The sequence below is a fragment of the Haliotis rufescens genome, unplaced genomic scaffold (assembly GCF_023055435.1).
Source record: "Haliotis rufescens isolate VD_foot unplaced genomic scaffold, xgHalRufe1.0.p SCAF_12, whole genome shotgun sequence".
Lineage (NCBI taxonomy): Eukaryota > Metazoa > Mollusca > Gastropoda > Lepetellida > Haliotidae > Haliotis > Haliotis rufescens.
The window spans coordinates 39,525,725-39,549,100 of NW_025963802.1; the positions used below are offsets into that span (position 1 = coordinate 39,525,725).

Sequence of the window (23,376 nt, forward strand, 5' to 3'; positions counted from 1 at the left end):
TATATATAGTATGGATTTGAATATAACTGAAAACAACCATTAAGATGTGACATTTACATGTACATGATGATCCTTGAAGAAACGCATGATCGTGACTAAAGCGAACACATATTGCTGACACATCCGTATAAAGGGTTGGTAGTAATGATCAAGTATAAGCAGATGATGGTCATGATGACAGCATCACCATGGAGATACTGTTGGTTTTGAAAGACTTGGATATTAACGTGGAAAATAAAAAATGTGACAAGGGCTCTAGGGGTTCTCAAGTCTATGTTCGATAGGTTGCCCACAAAGAACATTCACCTGAGCAATGTTATACTTTGATAACTTAGTGAGCGGAGAAGTCCCCTGTATACAGTTATAATTGGGATATTGAGACATGGAAGTAACCAGTGTTTTGCTGTGCAGAGTTGCGTCCATTGGGCACGCCAGAAACCTATGATTGTGGGTTCGAATCCCGGTTCGCCTCGATTATGTTCCTAGGTTTGTCAGCACCATACCTGTGCTCGTGGGTTTCACCGAAGTGGTAAGCGCCTGAGATCTGCATCACTTCGGGCTTTTCCCCCACATTAAGCTGACACGCCGTGATATAACTGGAATACTGTTAAAAGCGTCGTAAACCCAACTCACTCACTGTTATTACATAATGGGAATGTTCCAATGAAGAGTTGAGTGGTATTAAGAGTTCTGTAGAGAACCATTGGTACTTCTGACTGTCCTGAGTTCTGATTTATGATTCTTGCTACACTGACAGTTGGAAAGAGATGAGATATTCAGGGTAGGAATATGTGTCCCGGAAGATGCTGAACAGCGATGGCCGTGAAGCGTTGTCAGTGGTGGAGTTAAACCTGACAGATTTCGTGGGGTTAACAAGGGGAGCGTCCCTCATGGTGGCTTCCCCCTTGGTGTATCTGCCTGTCAGGACCCGAGCTTGGTAGATGTATTTGATTCCGTAGGTGTCTGGCGGAGAGTACTTGTCGTCAGAAGAGTAGATGGCACTCGTGGCGAAGTACACACCTTGTCCGTACTGAGAAGCTAAAATCAGAAAATTGAAAAAGAATGGAATCATGTGGTGACATAGGTCGTTTGGCTTAACACTGCTGTGAGCAGTATTTCAGCCTCAGGTGGGAGACAAGCCTGAAGCGATGGATGTCGTAAGGCGTTTACCACTTTGGTGAAACCCACCAGCACGGGTATGGTGCTGACAAACCTAGAAACATAATCGGGATTCGAACCCACAATAAAAGGTTTCTTGGGTGCCCACGGGACGCAACTCTGCACAGCGAATCGCGGCGCCTTAGACCACTGGGCCACCCGTGCCCTCGCTATCATGTCCCCTCCGTTTCTACTGTTTGAACCAAAACACATATACGTAAGCCATACAAACCATATTAAAATCATTGCTCCCTTCCACCGGGTGGTCAGGATCGGTGACTGGGTTAATTCTTTCATCGTATACCGACGGCGAAGATGTTGCTCATAATATCATCCACAGGTTTGCTTGGGACAAACTCAATAATTTAAATCTGACTGCGGCGTAAAACAACAAACCCTGAATCAAAGCCATGACCACTGGTTTCTGCCACGCCTGCCTCGTTTGAGTGTGGGAGTGAGTTGGTTTAAGACGGCTTTAAACAGTATTTCAGTTATATTACGGCGATTTGGCGGAGGAAAGCCCGAAGAGATTGAGATCTAGAATCTGGGTTGGAAGCCACGATGATAGATGGTGGGTGCATATAGATTCTCTTACGCATAAAAGGCACATCATAAAACAGTTTTGAGGCGCCTTTGGAATACAACTCAAAATGTTAAATTCTTGCTAACACCTGTCATCACTGATTTTTACTGATCCATTCAAATAGTTTTAATCACTATTTTACCTTTTTCACCCCATGACAAATAAATAAATGGTTATTCTCAGACGCTGACGTTTTGAATCCCTTTTAGGCCATATATAATATTCCCGTTTCTCCCCCGCTGCATAATACAACATGCTGTTGTGTATATATCTAGACTACACAACAAACCAACCAACCAACCCAATTCCGTGGATCGATGCTCATGATGTCATCACTGGATTGTGTGGTCCAGACTCGATTATTTACAGACCGCCGTCGTATAGCTGGAATATTGCTGAGTGCGGCACAAACAAACTACCACTGGTCTCATTTAGTTAACAGGTTAATCCGATAGTCAACTAACCGTGCTTTCCACTGTAAGACCTATTAAAGCCGTATTTGTTGATATTGGGAACCGCTTCGATGTCGGTTCCGTGCCAAAGGATGCGTTGATTATCTTGAGAGGGGTGTTCCTTCTGCACAGTCTGTCTCTCGATCTGAAACTGCCTGTACAAGTGCGGAAGCTGAATCCTTTCGATCTGAGATGAAAAGAGAAGACACTGATATGCTTTTGTTTGTTTGTTCAACGCTGCACTGAGCAATATTTCAGCTATATGATGGCGGTCTGAAAATAATCGAGTCTGGAGCAGACAGTCCAGTGATTGATATCATAAGCATCGATCCACGCAATTCGGATACGATGACATGCATCAACCAAGTCAGCGAGCCTTGACCACCCGATCCCGTTAGTCGCCTCTTGCGACAAGCATAGTCGCCTTTTACGGCAAGCAGGATTGCTGAATACCTATTCTTCCCCGGATCATCACGGGTCTACTGATATTGGTCAGTGGGATATTAATTGATATATTTGTGTGCAAGTCTCTGTACATGTGAATGACAATGTCCAGGACCTTGGATAATGTCTCCATCAATTTTTAATGCATCTTGAAAAGTAATGCTTAAATGAGTTCATTTAGACTTACAGCTAGGTAATCTTATTTCGGATGTCAACAGCGTTTACCTTAAGGATGGTTACACGTTTTGCCTTGTCTCCAAAAGACTTCATCAAATTGTTCTTCACACATATGTATTCTCTGCTTCCTTCAGCCACGCAGAACACCCTCTGGTCAGTGTCTACTCCTTCCCAGCAAATTGGATAGGCTAGACAGACAAACACAAATATTCACGTCAGGAAACAGAACAGCTGCAGGTGAACATGGCATGTTGATGCTTCATTCTTCGATTGAAATGTTGTTGTTGTTTGTTGTTTAACGCCGCACTCAATCTTTATGAAGGCAGTATGTAAATAATCGAGTCTGGACCAGACAATCCAGTGATTGCCATCATGAGTATCGATCCACGCAATTGGGTTTGTTTGTTTGTTGTTTAACGCCGCACTCAGCATTATTCAAGCTATATGACAGCGGTCTGTAAATAATCGAGTCTCGACCAGACAGTTCAGTGATTGATATCATGAGCATCGATCCACGCAATTGGAATCGATGACATGCATCAACCAAGTCAGCGAGCCTGACAACCCGATCCGGTAAGTTGCCTCTTACGACAAGCATGGTTTGCTGAAGACCTATTCTATCCCGGATCAATTGAAATGTTTTAAGTAATGAATTAATGACCCGTCCTTGTCCGAAGATTTCAAGAACATCTACCGAGAAAATAAGATCAAGACAGACTTTCCGATTCTCGACACGGGTACAATGTGTGAAGCCCATTGCGGGTGTACCCCGCCGTAATATTGCTGGAATATTGCTAAAAACGGCGTAAAACCGTACTCACTCACTTCATGAAGGAACAAGCACCTGCAGACCGCATCCGTGGTCTAATGGTAGATCGTCCGACCGGAGAGCGGAAGGTCCGGGGTTCGATCCCCGACAGTGTCATACCAAAAGACGTTAAAAGATGGTACTTGTTGTTACCCTGTCTGGCGCTCGGCATTAAGGGGCTAAAACAAGAACTGGTCGGCTCGGAGTCAGTATACTGTGTCTGAGTGGGGCATGGTATATCAGTGTGCTAGCACTATAAATCGGCATCAGTCCGGCCTAGTACAAGCAGCCACACACATACATACACTTGCATGCACGTCGCTATATAAGTGCAATAATCTTGGACGCGACTTTATACCCCATTTCACCTCACCTCACCTCACAAGCACCTGCACCGAGACATAGCATTGAAAGACTAGAAGCTTAAATCCATGTCAAGCCTGTCTTAATTATTTCTTCTAAAATGTATCTTAGAGATATCAAGCCAATATACTTTATACAATCCGTCTACAGTAAGGAAAACTCCGAGATAACAACCCGAGGTAGAACTGACATTTAACTAAATGGATTACACTCACCCACAAAACCAAACTCAGCAACTGTTTGTAGCATCTCATCCAGATGGTGACTCACTTTGGTAAGACCGTTGTATGGACCCTTCAGAATTACCGTTCCACTGTCTTCTACAATGTCGACAGCCACCCCCTCTTTCTTTGCAACCACCAATAGGTCTTCAGTCTGAGGTTGATAAGAAAGGGAGAGTATTGCTTGCAGGTCAGGACATCGATAGGAAATGCAAGGAAAGTTGTGTGCTTTGCTCTGATCTTAATTTTGTTTCCGTATATCACACTTTGAAGCTTGATGGTGTACGACACCTCACAATTCAGCCTACCCGACTTCAATATCGTATTTTAATTGCTTTAAAATTTAAAAAGTGGATCTACACTAGTCAGGAATAGCCTCAACATCCTGGTGATGTATAGTAGGAAGAATTGCATACAATTAATGGGACATTTAGTACCCATTATTTGTCAATCTAGGAATCAGGGCCCCGTTCCATAAAGCGGTAGTTGCGCTAAGACCATTGTAGCTCCCTTACTATAACAAAGTCGCTAAGATCGCTAAGTGGAGTGTGAGTGAGTTCGGTTAAACGCCGCTTTTAACAGTATTCCAGTTATATCGCGGTGTGTCAGCTTAATGTATAAGGAAAGCCCGAAGTGATGCAGGTCTCAGACGTTTACCACTTCGCTGAAACCAACGAGCACGGGTATGGTGCTGACAAACCTAGAAACATAATCGGGGCGAACCGAGATTCGAACCCACAATCATAGGTTTCTGGCGTGCCCAAGGGACGCAACTCTGCACAGCGAATCGCGGCGCCTTAGACGACTAGGCCACCCGTGCCCCCTCGCCTGGTGGAAAGGGGCCCTGGAAGATTACACCGCGGACCATTCCTTACATGGTTTTACTGCACACGTATTACCTGTGAAGACTTCAGCTTCAGTGTTCTCTGGTCCGCGACTATCCTGGAGTAGTCTTCATCACATCTGTCTGACAGTTTTTTAAAGATGACGTCACACTTATTTTCCTGGCAGAACACTGTGACTAACGCTGCAGACTCGTTCCTACTACGGTGTTCTGTTGCAGGCATCTGCAGATTAAAGTAAGTTGTTATGTATTGAAATTAAACACGTTATTTCACGCAAAAATGTGTAATTTCATATTCAAACGTGTAATTTTATATTGAGACATATTACATACGGAAACAATTTATTACATACCCAAACATGTTATCACATTTTCAAACACTTTAATAAATACTCAAACATGATCTGATTTGGTTTGGTTTGGTTTGTGGTTTTACGCCGCACTCAGCAATACTCCAGCTATATGACGGCGGTCTGTAAATAATCGAGTCTGGACCAGAAAATCCAGTGATTAATATCAAGAGCATCGATCCGCGCAATTGGGACCGATGACATGAATCAACCAAGTCAGCGTGCCTGACCAGCCGATATCTTCAGTCAAAAATGTAAACACTCGTTGTTGAAAGGGTGTTCAACATCACACGTGATGACTTCAGTTGTCTGCATGTTGCACGTCATCTTTCTCTGCCCGCTGTCATCAGATTCGATTATACCGCTACGCTATTGTTTCCACCGCCGTCATATAGCTGGAATATTGCTGAGTGCAGCGTTAAACAACAAACAAATCAAACCAAAGGTATAGGGATGTTTTTGTCTGGTATTTCTAGCACTAAGGCGGTTTTTAAGTGGGATAAGACACTCTTCCACGGGCTTGTTGAGAATATAAACACATTGAGTAGGAACAATCTCTTGTGCGTTTGGTACACCCTTGCGTTTACATTCTCAACCAAGCGCTGGGTATCGTGGTTTATCCTTTACTTTGCGTGCGAGTCTTCGGCGTGACGAACCAACGCTTTAACCACTTGTTAATCTAACCGCCACTATTAATAATGTTCGATTTACCGTTTTCAATACACTACTGCTTGGTGTTTCAAGCACACCGTCTTCCGTTGGAACCTTTGTCGTGAAGGGTGTCCTCTTAAGTGCCTTTATACGAGACTTCAGTCTTCCTGTGAACGGAACATGATACAAACGAAAGGTGAAAAACAAATGATTACAAGGGTTTGTTGGATGTTTTGCTGTGACATACAGGTAGGTTTTACTGAGGGATAGCTACATTCAGCACATGTAAAGACAGGCCAGAGGAACTCGCTTTTGGTCAGTAAATAAACATGTATGCTACCTATCTATAAGATCCGTGAAGATTCCGGGGTAGAATAGGTCTTCAGCAACCCATGCGTGCCGTAAAAGGCGACTATGCTTGTCGTTAGAGGCGACTAACGGGATCGGATGGTCAGGCTCGCTGACTTTGTTGACGCATGTCATCGATCCCAATTGCGTTGATCGATGTTCATGATATTAATCACTTGATTGTCTGGTCCAGACTCGATTATTTACAGACCGCTGTCATATAGCTGGACTATTGCTGAGTGCGGCGTTAAACAACAAACCAATCGAGTTATTTCCGATTTACTATTGTTGAGCGCACCCACTATTACAAACATCCACTCGGCACTTCCCGTTTTACACACCTGCCTTAGTACAGAGGTCGGGTATAGCCCTCAGCACTGCCTCTGTGTACGTCGCTAAAAGGGACTGGTTGGGGCAGAAGACTCGGATCGTGGTCACAGTTGTTGTTTGCAAGGTCGTTACTGCTGCAACCATTTCCCAGGCTGCCTTCTTGTAGGCATCTCCAGGAGAACCCGGGAACGTATCTGTTGAATATAATGTGTAGACTGCATAGGAATATTTAGGTTCTGCAATGACTGCAAATCGTATCTTTATGTTCAACAAATCTGCCTCGTGTAGTCTGTCCACTCGATTACTATGAAAATAAATGCGTCTATGGCATAAACGTGTTGGATTTTCTTCTTCTGCAGGCCGAAAGTAGACCTCAATCACCAGATTATTACTTAGTTGTAAATGTGAACAAACTAAAGTTGATTATTGTTGAAAAAGATCCATAATACATTCTTTTGTTTCCTCCATACTATTATACACATGTGAGTTATTAAGCATTGTTTATTTTTACTTTATCTTTACTTAAGATTCATCGTGACGATATGGCTGAAATATTCCCGAATTTTCACTCACTCACTCACTCACTCACTCACTCACTCACTCACTGCCGTAAAAGGCGACTATGCTTGTCGTAAAAGGCGACTAACGGGATCGGGTGGTCAGGCTCGCTGACTTGGTTGATGCATGTCATCGATCCCAATTGCGTTGATCGATGCTCATGATGTCAATCACTGGATTGTCTGGTCACTTCTGTTTTATTTGCTTTCTCTGCACTTTCTGTTAATAATGACAAAGGCGACTTAATTGCCGTAATGTGTTTAACCAACATACCAGCTGGAACAGCAGGGAAGGCAATAGACGTGTATTCGTCTGTCGCATCCACGTGTTTGATGCACTTCTTCACAGTTTTCTTCCAGCTTCCAAAATGTTTCGGGGCAGTGTGCAGGATGTTTGTGCACAGTAAACCTGGAGCCCCGGACAGGAACAAGCCCTTCTCCTTCATGTCCCTTGCTGAAAACGTCATACTTAGTGACATGGTTATTCTGTACTTTTTAAAGGCAGTTGAGTCAAGAATAAAGAAACGGCTTCGTTCAGTCTTTCCTTAATGTTTTGTATTTCCTATTATAAATCACAATCTGTTCAAGATTGCTTCGTGATACTCTGAATACACAACCCGTGAAGATTCCGGGGTAGAATAGGTCTTCGGCAACCCATGCTTGCCGTAAAAGGTGACTATGCGTGTCGTAAAAGGCGACTAACGGGATCGGGTGGTCAGGCTCGCTGACTTGGTTGAAGCATGCCATCGATCCCAATTGCGCGGATCGATGATCATGATATAAATCACTGGATTGTCTGGTCCAGACTCGATTATTTACGGACCGCCGTCATATAGCTGGAATATTGCTGTGGGCTGCGTTAAACAACAAACCAAGCCAAGCCGAATACACAACACCAGACAATAGATGAACAGACACTTTCGCTATTCATGATCTGTTTTGCGTTTCCAGGTAAACTGAAGGTGAGATTTGTTCCAAGAACTGTTATTATTTCCCAATGAAAATTTTAGTATCAGGACAGATGAGACTGGTGCCAACTGTTTTTTTGTTGTTGGTTTGTTTTGCCTATGTATGTGTTTGTGACGGGTGGGGCATGATACACTCCCCCTTCTTCATTTCGTGTAGGGGCGGTCGGGTAGCCTAGTGGTTAAAGCGTTCGCTCGTCACGCCGAAGACCCGGGTTCGATTCCCGACATGGGTACAATGTGTGAAGCCCATTTCGGGTGTGCCCCGCCGTGATATTGCTGGAATATTGCTAAAAGCGGCGTAAAACCATACTCACTCACTCACTCATTTCGTGTACAAGTAACCTACTTTGCTTTTAGATTAAGGAAAAGGATTTGTCATATTTATCTATTTAAAAGAAATCTAGATTATGTTAAACTATTAGCATGAAGATTTGTTTGTAAAATGGGTAATTGTCACCTTCATGAGTAATCACAGAAACATTCTCCTCTCATAATCTGGGTAATAAACTATTAACATTGTTCAAATGTACCTTCAGCTTGACATTCTTCAACAAAACCATTGCCACATTTTATTCTCAAAGTTGCTGAAACGTCACCTGAATAGAACAAAGACATTTGTACACTTATATTGATAACACAATTTTAGATGTGGTAGGCGTGTTGATATGGAAAAAGATAATAATCAGTCAAGAAATTATATCTACACCTGTGACCTGAAGTCTTAAGTGTGTAACACAATTTTAGATGTGGTAGGCGTGTTCATATGGAAAAAGATAATAATCAGTCAAGAAATTATATCTATACCTGTGACCTGAAGTCTTAAGTGTGAAGTTTGAAAATGTTGATGTAAAAGTAAGTCAAATTTTAGTCTAGCACAACACGTGAGACAGAAAACACAGGTACTACCTCTCGGGACATTAATGGGAATATTTCCAAGACTTGATGAATCTGACATTTGGGTCGTCAGGTACAATTTGAACCTGTATCATAGCAATCTTATTGAGCTGTGAGTGATTGTCCTACCTGAATCAAAAGACAGTTGTTTTGTTGTGGGATGAACGATGACATCCGAACAATCGTCAGTTATCTCCCCTTCGAGAAGGACGAGGCGCAGTTTGCCAATCGTAATGGTTTCTATGGAGACAGAATTAGTAATGGCCAAATAAATGTGAACTGTCATAAAATGGAATCTATATATTATTAAATACGTTGGACTGTTATTGGAAAACGTTTTCAGACTTTTATTTCAAATACTATGAATTACCTGAGCTCTTATCTTCAGACGCCGTTACCTTGTGTTGGTACCGTTTATAAGCCTGAAATGGTAAAATACACTCCTGTAGATGGTCAATAATGGTCTTAGTGGAGGAGACAAATCAAACATAAAAATGACGAAAGAAGGGTTTGAAAAAAAGGTTCCGACACACCTCAAATAACATACCCATTATAAACACCACTATATTACTTTTGTAACTTAAGAACTTTGTATGAAGGACGAATGAAATAATGCCACATAAAGACTAGCATGTTAACCATGACGTGACCACCATTTGCAATGATACAGGCGAGGCAGAGAAGATGAATGAAAAGATGCTTGGGATGTTGTTCGAAATGTCAACCAAAGATTGGACTAACTGGGCAAGCGTTATCGGCTGGTTGTGATCCTGTTGTAGGCGTCGACCCATCTCATCCCAGACTTGTTCTATGGGAATGGGGTATGGAGAAACAGCCGGTGTTGGCAGTATGCTGCCTAAAAAAAATCTGCAACATGTGGGCGTGCATTATCTTGCTGCAACGCACGTGACGTCCCTGCATTTGCACGAAGAGTAGAATATGATCTCGAACGATGTCGTCCCGGAAGAGTACCCCATTCACATTGCCATGAATAAGTTAATTATAGCGTCAATGATGAGTTCTGTTTTCCCATGAGATGAGATGCCATCCGATATCCTTATACTTCCAACCCCAAACTGACGACGCTGAGTAAAAACGTTCTCCTGAACGCCTGCAGACACTTGCACGGCAATCAGAGATGTCCAGATGAAACCTGGAGTCATCTGTGAACAGCATACTGTTCTAGTCATGTCTGCTGAACCTCTGATGGCGTCTACGCAAAGCTAGGCGTGCCTGGCAGTGTTTGGCGTGTTTGGCGTATTGCTGGACGTCGGGACCTGATAAAGAGCTCCCTAAACCGGGTGCGAAGGGTTCTGACACTAACTGGTCAACCCAGGATGAGGCAGCTTCGTGTAGATTCGAAAAAATTTTTTGTTGACGCGACGTCCCACCTGGACGACCGGCCCATGGTAAGTCGTGATGATTGTCGTCCTGCTGTAGATAACCTCTCAAGAGAGATGATATATTTGTGTTTTGAGCCATTCCTGTTGGCAGCCTGGACGTTGATTTTCAGCAAGCCGTGTCGTAATTTACGGTCAAACAAAGGTGTTTTATGAACATCTGACAACTAAACAAACATTCTGTGCTTGTCACACTCATTCAACAATATGTGCGAATATCATGCTCCCAACAAACACGCAAACGTTTAAATTAACATGACCATGCAAAATGCGAATAACGGCCGTGAAGTCGATTAGATGTCTTCTTAAATTGAAGGGGCGGTCGGGTAGCCTAGAGGTTAAAGCGTTCGCTCGTCACGCCGAAGACCCGAGTTCGATTCCCGACATGGGTACAGTGTGCGAAGCCCATTTCTGGTGTTCCGTGATTCTGCTGGACAATTGCTAAAAGCGGCGTAAAATCATATTCACTCACTCATAAATTGAAAGGTGCATGATTTGATTTCAGAATATTTTTTTTTTTATTGAACGTCATACGAATCACAGTTCTTGTTCCATTTACGATATTTACATGTCTGTCTTTGAGGGTTCAGAACAGTCTAGTAAATGTCATCTGAGGTTCTCTGTGAATACATTATGTGAAATGCTTGACTTTACACATAACATTTATGTGGAATTTAGGCTTAAGACATTAAGGGAAGAAGTAAGCATCCCCCTTGGCACCAATTGGAAATTCTGCTTGGATTTGCAAAATCAAAACAGGGGAACTTAAGCTTCAGGTATATCGATGATTAACCAAATCACACGAGTCTTCCTAAAACGTTATTTAATGAGGGTAACAGGACTTTAGGCTAAGAGTTTTGTGGTAGACATGTGGATGACATTTCCACATTTGGCGCATCTGTGACGAATATGATGTCAAATGCAATCCTTATTTTGACTTAAGATTATAAAGAGCGTCATACGACTCTTTCTCAGAAGTTGGTTTTTTTATGAAGGTTGCAACATTCAAGGCCTCAGTAAAGTTTTCAAAAGGTTTTGTGGTATACATGTGGAGGACATTTCCACATTAGACGCATCAGCGACAAAACTGTCCGATGCAATTCCCTATTTTGACTAGTACCATATGTTCCCATGTTTGTTTCAGGTGAACAATTGACTTGCCTTTGCATGTGTTTGTGACGGGTGCCACCGGTGGGGCAGGATACGCTCACCTTTTCGCGAACACCTGGTATCATTACTATTTGGTTCATAAACACATGCTCATTATATAGTCGGAATTGTACAATCGACTCTGCAGTATGCAGAGATTTCTATTGGATATGGAAAGGGTTTTGTCGCTTTATTATACTATAATCATATTCCCGTGTTTGTTTAGGTGTTCGATCCGTGAAGATCCGGGGTAGAATAGGTCTTCAGCAACCCATGCTTGCCGTAAAAGGCGACAATGCTTGTCGTAAGAGGCGACTAATCGGATCGGGTGGTCAGGCTCGCTGACTTGGTTGATGCATGTCATCGATACCACATTGTGTAGATCGATGTTCATGATATTAATCACTGGATCGTCTGGCCAAGACTCGATTATTTACAGACCGCCGTCATATAGCTAGAATATTGCTGAGTTAAACAACCAACCAACCAACCAATTCACTTAACTTGTGTTTGCATGTGCTTGCGACGGATACCACCAATGAGGCAAGAAACCAAAACACCTCGTTTCATTACTATTTTATATTGATTCCTTAACAGATACCTATAATAAACTCGGAATTGTACCCAAGACAACAGACAGGAAAGAGTCTTGTCTCTTGATATACATCATAAGGAATTCTACATTAGTAATATTAGGAATACTACAATATCATTTTACAATAAAAGCGACAAAACCTTTTACACAATCTTAAGAAATATGTGCTAAAACAGAGTCCTTTGTATGAAGCGCATCCTGCTCAACCGGTGGCACCCATCACAAACACATGCAAAGGCAAGTCGGTAGTTCAAACACTGTACCTACCTTTTCAAAGTCTAGGTCTTCCTGGAGACCGACGACATGCACGTCCGCTAGGGAAAGGGGGACATCGCAAAACTCCCGAACAGTATCAACAATGGATGCTACTGTCACGTACTTAGGATAGCCAAGATTACCAGATCCAAGGGCAGGAAAGGCAATGGATTTGTATCCTTCAGTCGAAGCGGTGGTGATGCAAGAGCTGACTACTTGTTTTAACACCTTACAAAACAAAAACATTGGATACTGTCACGGTATAAAGATGTGACTTAAACAGTACTGATCTACGTCATGGTAAGCAGAGAGAACAAGATCACCTTGTTTCTATTATTGCCAGAAAGAATTAATCACAAAATAATCAACTGTTTTCAGGGGTATATTTAATTTGATACGCATTAAAGGATATACTACTTAAACACATGAAGATCACGGGGTAAAATAGGTCTTCAGCAACCCATGCTTGCCGTAAAATGCGACTATGCTTGTCGGCGACTAATCGGGTGGTCAGGCTCGCAGACTTGGTTGATGCATGTCATCGACCCCGATTGCGTGGATCGATGCTCATGCTGTCAATCACTGGATTGTCTGTTTCAGACTCGATTATTTACAGACCGCCGTCATATAACTGGAATATTGCTGAGTGCGGCGTAAAACAACAAACCTACCAACCAACATTCTGCGTCATATTTAAGCAACAATAGTATGTAAGTGAGTGAGTTGGGTTTCTGTTCCAGACTCGATTATTTACAGACCGCCGTCATATAGCTGGAATAATGTTGAGTGCGGCGTTTAATAATAAACAAACTAACAAAAAACTTAAACAAAAACATGTATAAAATCAGCCTTACATCTTCTGGACTAAGCTGCTTGTTGCTCCAGGGGGGCAGGCAACAGTGGTATATTGCCTTACACTTTAGCCTACCTCCAGATGTCACAACCATCCCACCAACATTTAATCCTGTTGGACATTTTTTCCTACACTCTTCCCCTATCTCCTTCCCTGCAGCCTCCAAAACACATCTGGAAAGTTGTCCAGTCAGCATGTCCAGATTTGATCCCACGGAACTAACGATGACGTCATCCTGCGGACACAAAGTCAGCCGAAGTTGATGCTTATACGTTACGTGTAGTTTCAACTTAACAATGACGGCAACAAACGAATTTAAATTCAGATTTAAAAAAATGACCTCAGAACATATGACGATATCTTCAGGCTAAACAATCGCGCTTTTGTTGATACCATTATACAAGACATGAGGAAGAACCATGTTAGCAGACCCAATATGATCACTACAGTTCCTGAATACCCGTGAAGATCCGGGTTAGAATAGGTCTTCAGCAACCCATGCCTGCCGTAAAAGGCGACTATGCTAGTCGTAAAAGGCGACTAATTGGATCGGGTGGTCAGGCTCGCTGACTTGGTTGATGCATGTCATCGATCCAAATTGCGTGGATCGATGTTCATGATATCAATCACTGGATTGTCTGGTTCAGACTCGATTATTTACAGACAGCCGTCATATAACTGGAATATTGCTGAGTGCGGCGTAAAACAACAAACCTACCAACCAACATTCGGCGTCATATTTAAGCAACAATTGTGTGTGAGTGAGTGAGTTGGGTTTAATGCCGCTTTTAACAGTATTCCAGTTATATCATGGCGTGTCAGCTTAATGTGAGAATGCCTGAAGTAATGCAGGTCTACGACGTTTACCACTTCGTTGAAACCAACGAGCACGGGTATGGTGCTGACAAATCTAGATACATTATCGGGGCGTGCCCAAGGGACGCAACTCTTCTCAGCGAATCGCAGCGCCAGTGCCCCCTAAGCAACATTAAGAAAGATGATCGTGAATCACTTACATCAAATGTACAGAACAGTAGTATGGAATACTGTAAGGGACATTCTCGCGATCTCGCATTCTCGGGATCTTGACCTTTGGAAACGAGGTAAATATGCCCAAAACACGAGAATGCGAGATCGCGAGAACATTTCGTGTTTGGGGCATATTTACCTCGTTTCCAAAGGTCGAGATCGCGAGAATGTCCCTTACAGTATTCCATACAGTAGCCCTAAGAATGATTATATATCATATGCGATCATGATCCGAACTGCAAGTAACAATTTAAATCCATCATAAGATTTAACGCCAGCAGAGCATTAATTCATGTTAAATCATGATATCAGCTTACATCATTACAGTCATGTTTTTAAAGTTAAAACTAGTCCTGCCTTGAAACTGTCACTGTGTACTGAGAGTCACTTACCGCGACCTCTGTTATCTGCTGCTTGAGAAATGACAAGTTGACACGTGTTGAAGTATCTTCTGTAACAACGAAACAATTTGATCGTTTTTTGTTAGCGCGGTACATGGGAATATTGATTTATTGCTTGTCGCGCAATAGGTTTCGTTTTTGTCATGTAAAGCCTGTGATTTATATTTACAAGTCTGCTGTTGATATTGTAAATCAAATAACTGTAATTACTTGATTTTTGTCATGTAGGACATGTTCTCGGGTACTGCTTTCTCTGGAGGGGGGACGCCAATTTTGTTTCTTTCACAACAAATACTTATAAGGACATTCGGCATGTCCAGCGAATATCCGGGGGAAATAATATTTTCCCAGCCTTTTCTACAAGAGAAACATTTCAGGTCAAGCTCTTTAACCCCCGAAATGTCAGTCCATAATATTCCACAGCCTGGACCGCCTCCGTGGTCTAGTGGTAGAGCGTCGGCCCGGAGAGCGGAAGGTCAAGGGTTCGATCCCCGGCCGCGTCATACCAAAAGACGTTAAAAGATGGTACTTGTTGTTACCCTGTCTGGCGCTCGGCATTAAGGGGCTGAAACAAGGACTGGTCAGCTCGGAGTCAGTATACTGTGTCTGAGTGGGGTATTCATGTTAAACTGCGGCATGGTATCTCAGAGTGCTAGCACTATAAATCGGCATCAGTCCGGAGACTAGTACAAGCATCCCCCCCCCCCCCCCTCCCCCAAAACACACGTACATGCACGTCGCTATATACACATGTAAGTGCAATAATCTTGGACGCGACGTTAAACCCAATTTCACCTCACCTCACCTCCACAGCCTGAGTGAGTGTGTAAGTGTAGACCCGTTAAGATCCGGCGTAGAATAGGTCTTCAGCAACCCAAGTCAAGGCGACTATGCTTGACGTAAGAGGCGACTAACGGGATCGGGTGGTCAGGCTGGCTGACTTGGTTGATACATGTCATCGATCCCAACTGCGTGGATCGATTCTCATGCTATCAATCACTGGATTGTCTGGCCCAGACTCGATTATTTACAGACCGCCGTCATATAGCTGAAATATTGCTGAGTGCGGCATAAAGAACAAACAAAAGAAACAACAAAAATGGTTTTACGCCGCTGTTAGCAATATTCCAGCAATATCACGGCGTGGAACACCAGAAATGGGCTTCACACTTTGTACCCATGTCGGGAATCGAACCCGTGTCTTCGGCGTGACAAGCGAACGCTTTAACCAATAGGCTACCCGACCGCCCCTCCACAGCCTGAACTCACCAGTGTCTATCTCCATGACTTTTATTACGCATCCTTCCTGCTCCTGAAGAGAGCTCATCACACACTTGCCATCCTCGGACTCCAGGAACGGCAGGATCTGCGGCTTTTCTAGATGGTATGTTTCCTCAAAGGTACCAGCCATTTTTGTGGGGTATCTGATCCGACAAATTATATGAACATATATGATAGCTACGCGATAAATAGCAAAGAACACAGAAGAACGAAGGGTGTGGGTTTTTTTCATGATAAAACATTCCACATGTTATATCATGACGTCAGTTCTGGAGATTCGAATATGCGCTCGCAACTTGATCATATATTGGACGACGTTATTTTTGAGAGGATAGTGGCAGTTAGTTGAACGCCATAGATGTAGCAAGACTCTTCGGATAAACATAGTGGCCGAACGATCGCGTCCAAAAGTGGAAGGGGTATGACAATCGGTATTAGGAGAAAAGGTACAGGTAACCGGCGTGAGGATTGTGAGAACATGCGGAAAATAGCAAACGTAACCCACCTGTTCATTAAATGGACTTGTCCGACAATTCCGAGGTCGGATTCTATTCAGGGAGTCTCCATCATTAAAATCATGGTAAATATCTCTCAAGCTTGTACATTTTATCAAAATCCTTACAGAGGCTGTCAATGTTGATATCTCATATAAGAAATAAACGTCTCGTGGTCTTTGTTTATCATGCAATAAAACACTGCCCGGAGAATAAACGGGCTGCGCCCCTCGTAGTTAATACTTTTTTATTGTAAGATAACAGCAAGGACGAGTCGTTTATTTCGTTAATAATTGAACGCGTCATAAATGTAATGCTGAGAGTGAGTGAGTGTTTTGCTTCACTCGTATCATCATGTTAGCCATGACAGATGACAGGGCGCACAGAACAGACTTCATTTATCAACGTGGGGAGTTAAACCCAGCCCCACAAACGTTTTATCCACTATGTGAAGTTATACCGACTTTCAACAAAGGAAGAATAGCAATGCTTTACTGTTTATATTCCAGAAGGAGTGAGTGAGTATGATTTTACGCCGCTTTAGCAATATTCAAGCACTATCACGGCGGGGGACACCAGAAATGGGCTTCACACATTGTACCCATGTCGGGAATCGAACCCGGGTCTTCGGCGTTACGATCCAACGCTTTAACCACTAGGCTACCCGACCGCCCCTATTCAAGAAGGAAGAACGTCAAAATAAGTGTGTCCACAGTTAGGGTCCCAGGTGAGCACGCCGCGCTTATGTTCGTCATCGCGGATATCAGTGAGTGAGTGAGTGAGTATGGTTTTACGCCGCTTTTTGCAATATTCAAGCACTATCACGGCGGGGGACACCAGAAATGGGCTTCACACATTGTACCCATGTCGGGAATCGAACCCGGGTCTTCGGCGTGACGATCCAACGCTTTAACCACTTGGCTACCAGACCGCCCCTATTCCAGAAGGAAGAACGTCAAAATAAGTGTGTCCACAGTTAGGGTCCCAGGTGAGCACGCCGCGCTTATGCTCGTCATCGCGGATATCAGTAAGTGAGTGAGTGAGTGAGTGAGTGAGTGAGTGAGTGAGTGAGTGAGTGAGTGTGTATTGTTTTACGCCGCTTTTTGCAATATTCAAGCACTATCACGTCGGGGGACACCAGAAATGGGCTTCACACATTGTACCCATGTCGGGAATCGAACCCGGGTCTTCGGCGTGACGATCCAACGCTTTAACCACTTGGCTACCAGACCGCCCCTATTCCAGAAGGAAGAACGTCAAAATAAGTGTGTCCACAGTTAGGGTCCCAGGTGAGCACGCCGCGCTTATGCTCGTCATCGCGGATATCAGTAAGTGAGTGAGTGAGTGAGTGAGTGAGTGAGTGAGTGAGTGAGTGAGTGAGTGAGTGTGTATTGTTTTACGCCGCTTTTTGCAATATTCAAGCACTATCACGTCGGGGGACACCAGAAATGGGCTTCACACATTGTCCCCATGTCGGGAATCGAACCCGGGTCTTGACACGCTTTTACCACTAGGCTACCCGACCGCCCCGCGGATATCAAGTAGCATATACATGTATGCTCTGGTTATGGTTAAACAAATATTAAATACATGTTTTCGTTACAAGAAATGTTTTGCCAAATAAAACAAGCATGATTAGTTAAATCCAATGTTGTGCATTTCTCGTTTTTCTCTGTATTGTTTGAATTACTGTTGGACGTTAATTTTGATTAGGGAAAAGGTTTCGCGCATTTCTTACGAGGGCATGTACTTGATATCACTACGCATTCTGAACTATCCTTGCTTAGCCTTGCCTACCTCAGTAATGTAATCGATATTGCACACATTCTCGTCTATTAATAGACAACTTCCTGGTCTGGAGGTGAGCAGATAGATAGGCAGTGTATGGTCTTACCTTTCACTTGAAGTTTACTAAGAAATATAAACCTGTTCTTCGTGTTGGGTATGTATTACATGGGGGATTTATTGGACGATGTGAAAGGGCACACGATTGCATTCCTTGGTGTCAAGGAAAATAATAACTCGTCTATACAATGGGTAGGTTTCTCAGGAGAATACAACGGATAAAAACGGTATATACTCAAATATATACAAAACATACACAATATACACACACATATATAAAGATTAAGTAAGGATAAGATATATGGATGACAAACTTTTTTGTTACAATTAGGAGCGACGTTTCGGTGTAGGTTCTAACACCGCTATCAAGCAAGTGATGTACAGAGTATGGTTGACAAGTATATATACAGGATAGGAGGCAGTGTTTATACAGTTCAGTAGGTCTTCTTCACTCCGGCAGTGTAACTGCATCTTAAACCTACTCAACTGTATAAACACTGCCTCCTGTCATGTATATATACCATACTCTCAAGACAGGTCGCTATCAGTTAAAATAGGGAACAATCGATCTGATCCTATGGCACTGGACAATGGCACGCCACAGGGCAGCATTATAAGCCCAACCCTGTTTAATATCATGATCAATGATCTTTTTGACCATGTCAACTCTCCTACCCAAACTTCTAAATTCGCTGATGACGGAGCAATATGGGTAAAGCACAGAGATATTTCACAAATCAGAAAAAAACTCCAGTCAGCCCTGAAAGGAGTAGATCAATGGTGCAATAAATGGGGATTCACCCTTTCAAGTGAAAAAACTGTTGGAGTTCTATTCAAACGCCGGGGTAAAGATGCTATGATACCCCGTCTGTCCATAAAAGGCAAACCTATCAAATTCGAAAAATCTACAATATTTCTTGGGGTGATCCTTGATCAACACCTCACTTGGCGCAAACATATAGAATATGTGGAAAACAGATATCAAAAAGACCTGAACGTATTACGGGCGGTTTCAGGCACATCTTGGGGCACATCGAGGGACACTCAGCTGGACCTCTACAAATCTCTTATCAGATCAAAAATTGACTGTTGTTGTGAGGCTTTTCATTCAGCATCAAATACTATCTTGAGGCGCCTAGACAGAATACAATACAAAGCCCTAATGCTGGCCACAGGCGTAGCAACAGGCACCTCACTAGAAGCACTACATGTAGAAACGGGAGAACTCCCATTCAAACTAAGAAGAGAGCAGGCAATATTATCGTTCTGGGGACGAACATCAAACCCTTTGGTTAAAAAGATAAGGCAAGACAAAAACACTCGAGATGAAGCCCTAGCTCGAAAAAATCCCTCACTAAAGCCATCTGAGATATCAGTACATGAACTCATTCGAAGTCACAATTGTGATGACATTCAGCCTCCAGAAAGTCACTACAAAGGGTTACACCCTCCCTGGACTTAAAAAAATCCCAAAGTTGACACTGCTTTAACACCAGAAGTCACTAAAAAAGAAAACCCAACCCTTCTACGATCAGTAGCTGTCACTAAAATTCAAACTACCCGGGACAGCTGGGCCCATATATACACTGATGGATCCAAGAATCCTACCAACAACAGTGCTGGTAACGGGATCCATATCCACAGCTCCAAACCCCAAACACATTCAGTTCGCTTGCCTGATGGTCAGTCAGTTTTCACTGCTGAATTGGAGGCAATTCATCATGCACTCAAACTCATACCGGAACCTCCGGAAGCAAAGGCAGTCGTCCTATCAGACTCGCTAAGTGCACTTCAGGCAATCAGCGGCAGAAACTCAAACTCCAGGCAAAAAACAGTCAACAATGTTCTATACGAATACACAAAACTATCGGACCAAGGGCAACAGATGGAGCTGTGTTGGATCCCCTCTCACATAGATATTCATGGAAATGAAAAAGCAGACTCACTGGCGAAGCTAGCTCTAGACAAAGCGGATATACAGCCTATTCCCTTTAGTAAACTAGAGATAAAAAGCAAAATCAAAGCCTCCATAGCAGAAAGATGGCAAGCCCAATGGGACGCAAGTACGATCGGCAGATGGCTATACAAAATTTAACCAAAGGTCCAACAAAAGCCAAACTCATACTCAAATGAAAAGAAAATTGAAATTGCTATCTCACGCCTCAGACTCGGTCACAAAAAGCACTATGACAAGGTTTGTTCATCTTGCAATCAGGCTAAAAACCATTGATCGCGTGTTACTAGAATGTCAAGACCATGCCCCAGCCCAGGCTAGGTTAAAACAAGAATTGCAATTAGATCCGCTATCCGTCATAGATCTCCTAAAGCCAAGAGATGCAATAGCGAAGGCCAAACTAACTCTATTTCTGAGAGATGGACAGCTACTCGAACGTATATAAACAGAGCAGCCAAGGATAAAAATGAAATCATATCAATATAAGAAAATAGAAATCATATCATTACAAAAACAGAAATTATGTGAACACCAAACTCACAATAGATATGTGTACCCTACTCACACACAGGAGTCCCAAAGAGGGACAGGTCAGCCGAAATTGCCTAGGCAGAAGGCGACCTCTTAAACACTTAATGCAACAACAACATCTGTACATGACTTGCTTGATAACGGTGTTATAATCTACACTGAAACGTCACTCCTAAGTGTAATACAGAAGTTGTTCATCCATATGTCTTATCCTTACTTAGTCCTCCTAAATGCCTCTCAAAGAAGATATATACGAAGATGTAGCACAATGGTGTTGGTTTTACCATGTAAGCTTCATACAGACCCCAGCAAGCGTACAACCAACACCATATACACTATAAATATCCACATCTAACGTACAACCAACACCATGTAAGCTACATGAATCCAGATCTAACGTACAACCTACACCATGTAAGCTACATACATCCAGATCTAACATACATCAAATCCCATGTAAGCTACATAAATCCAGATCTAACGAACAACCAACACCATGTAAGCTACATGCATCCAGATGTAACGTACAGCCAACTCCATGTAAGCTACATGCATCCAGATATAACGTACAACCTACTCCATGTAAGCTACATACATCCAGATCTAACGAACAACCAACTCCATGTAAGCTAAATACATCCACATCTAACATGCTACCAACACCATGTAAGCTACATACATCCCCATCTAACGTACAAACAACCCCTTGTAAGCTAAATACATCCCCATCTTACGTACAACCAACTCCATGTAAGCTACATACATCCCTATCTAACGTACAACCAACTCCATGTAACCTACATAAATCCAGATCCAACGAACAACCAATTCCATGTAAGCTACATGCATCCCCATCTTACGTACAGCCAATTCCATGTAAGCTACATACATCCCAATCTTACGTACAACCAATTCCATGTAAGCTACATACATCCCCATCTAACATGCTACCAACTCCATGTAAGCTAGATACATCCCCATCTAACGTACAACCAACTCAATGTAAGCTACATACATCCCCATCTAACGTACAAACAACTCCATGTCAGCTACATACATCCCCATCTAACGAACAACCAATTCCATGTCAGCTACATACATCCCCATCTAACGTACAACCAATTCCATGTAAGCTACATACATCTAGATCTAACATACATCAAATCCCATGTAAGCTACATAAATCCAGATCTAACGTACAACCAACTCCATGTAAGCTACATACATCCCCATCTAACGTACAACCAACCCCATGTAAGCTACATACATCCCCATCTAACATGCTAACAACTCCATGTAAGCTACATACATCCCCATCTAACGTACAACCAACCCCATGTAAGCTACATACATCCCCATCTAACGTACAACCAACCCCATGTAAGCTACATACATCCCCATCTAACATGCTAACAACTCCATGTAAGCTACATACATCCCCATCTAACGTACAACCAACCCCATGTAAGCTACATACATCCCCATCTAACATGCTACCAACTCCATGTAAGCTACATACATCCCCATCTAACGTACAAACAACTCCATGTCAGCTACATACATCCCCATCTAACGTACAACCAACTCCATGTAAGCTACATGCATCCCATTTAACGTACTACTACTACTGGAAACGTCATACATCACCCAACTTATATAGTAATTGATGTCTGAATCAAACCTACCAGGACGCCTGAAGCTGTGGATTGGAACAATTCCAGTATATATATTACAGATCCACAATGTTTCAGAACATGAAGGTTGAACAGCACACAGCCGCCATATTGGTGGCTTATGTTGTCACTTCCTTGTTTATGGTGACTGAGTGTGCCTTGTCATCTACAAATAGGTACAGTGTCACATGAATGCATACTCGGGTTAGTTTTTAAGAGGCAACAATGCATTTCAATCGTACCCGTGTCTATAACAACCGTACATGCAAGAACAGCTTTCACGTTTTGAGTACAATGTGTCTAGACACACGAAGCTACCCCGTGTTACTGGTTTTATCAGAGCGAAACGTGTTTTTTCTTTACTTGTGAGAAGCTGAATATCTGCACTTGTACACAGCAGACGTCATTCAACATGTCGTTTTTCCAAGCTTCAACTAAATCACTAAACACACTATCGTGTCACAGGAATGTCTGGTCTATCGATCAGTTTGTTCAAAGGCTACCGTCGCATGGCTGGAATACCGGTGTGTGTCAAGCTAAAAATATTTCCTTTTTTATGCAAATTGTGTGAGTGAGTGAGTGAGTATGGTTTTACGCCGCTTTTAGCAATATTCCAGCAATATCACGGCGGGGGACACCAGAAATGGGCTTCACACATTGTACCCATGTCGGGAATCGAACCCGGGTCTTCGGCGTGACGAGCGAACGCTTTAACCACTAGGCTACCCGACCGCCCCGCAAATTGTGTGAAGGGCGGGTGCTTCCGGT

General features: G+C 42.9%; 1 protein-coding gene across 2 annotated transcripts; it reads right to left on the reverse strand.

Annotated features, from left to right (window-relative positions):
• Positions 1-517: 517 nt before the first annotated feature.
• LOC124126083 (protein mono-ADP-ribosyltransferase PARP15-like) lies at positions 518-22,780 on the reverse strand. Of its 2 annotated transcripts, none has more exons than XM_046489506.2 (16): positions 22,621-22,780; positions 16,100-16,254; positions 14,822-14,880; positions 13,402-13,635; positions 12,560-12,775; positions 9,519-9,570; positions 9,278-9,388; positions 8,785-8,850; positions 7,561-7,740; positions 6,741-6,923; positions 6,112-6,218; positions 5,106-5,273; positions 4,201-4,360; positions 2,863-3,002; positions 2,206-2,380; positions 518-1,038 (listed from the first exon to the last, which is right to left on the reverse strand). In XM_046489506.2, exons 2-16 carry the CDS (start codon positions 16,239-16,241, stop codon positions 746-748), a joined length of 2,286 nt encoding a protein of 761 aa, XP_046345462.2. In that variant the 5' UTR covers positions 16,242-16,254; positions 22,621-22,780; the 3' UTR covers positions 518-745. The 2 variants fall into 2 exon arrangements, with proteins under 2 accessions (XP_046345462.2, XP_046345461.2); XM_046489505.2 differs by lacking the exon at positions 22,621-22,780 and adding an exon at positions 16,617-16,639.
• Between the last annotated feature and the right edge of the window lie 596 nt (positions 22,781-23,376).

Bases quoted from the DNA above. Each gene is read 5' to 3' on its own strand.
- LOC124126083 (XM_046489505.2), bottom strand. The intron at 7,741-8,784 runs GTACATTTGAAC...TGACGTTTTCAG, and splicing joins TGAAGAATGTCAAGCTGAAG to CAAGGGACATGAAGGAGAAG. The intron at 5,274-6,111 runs GTAAATCGAACA...TTTAATCTGCAG, and splicing joins GCAGTAGTGTATTGAAAACG to ATGCCTGCAACAGAACACCG.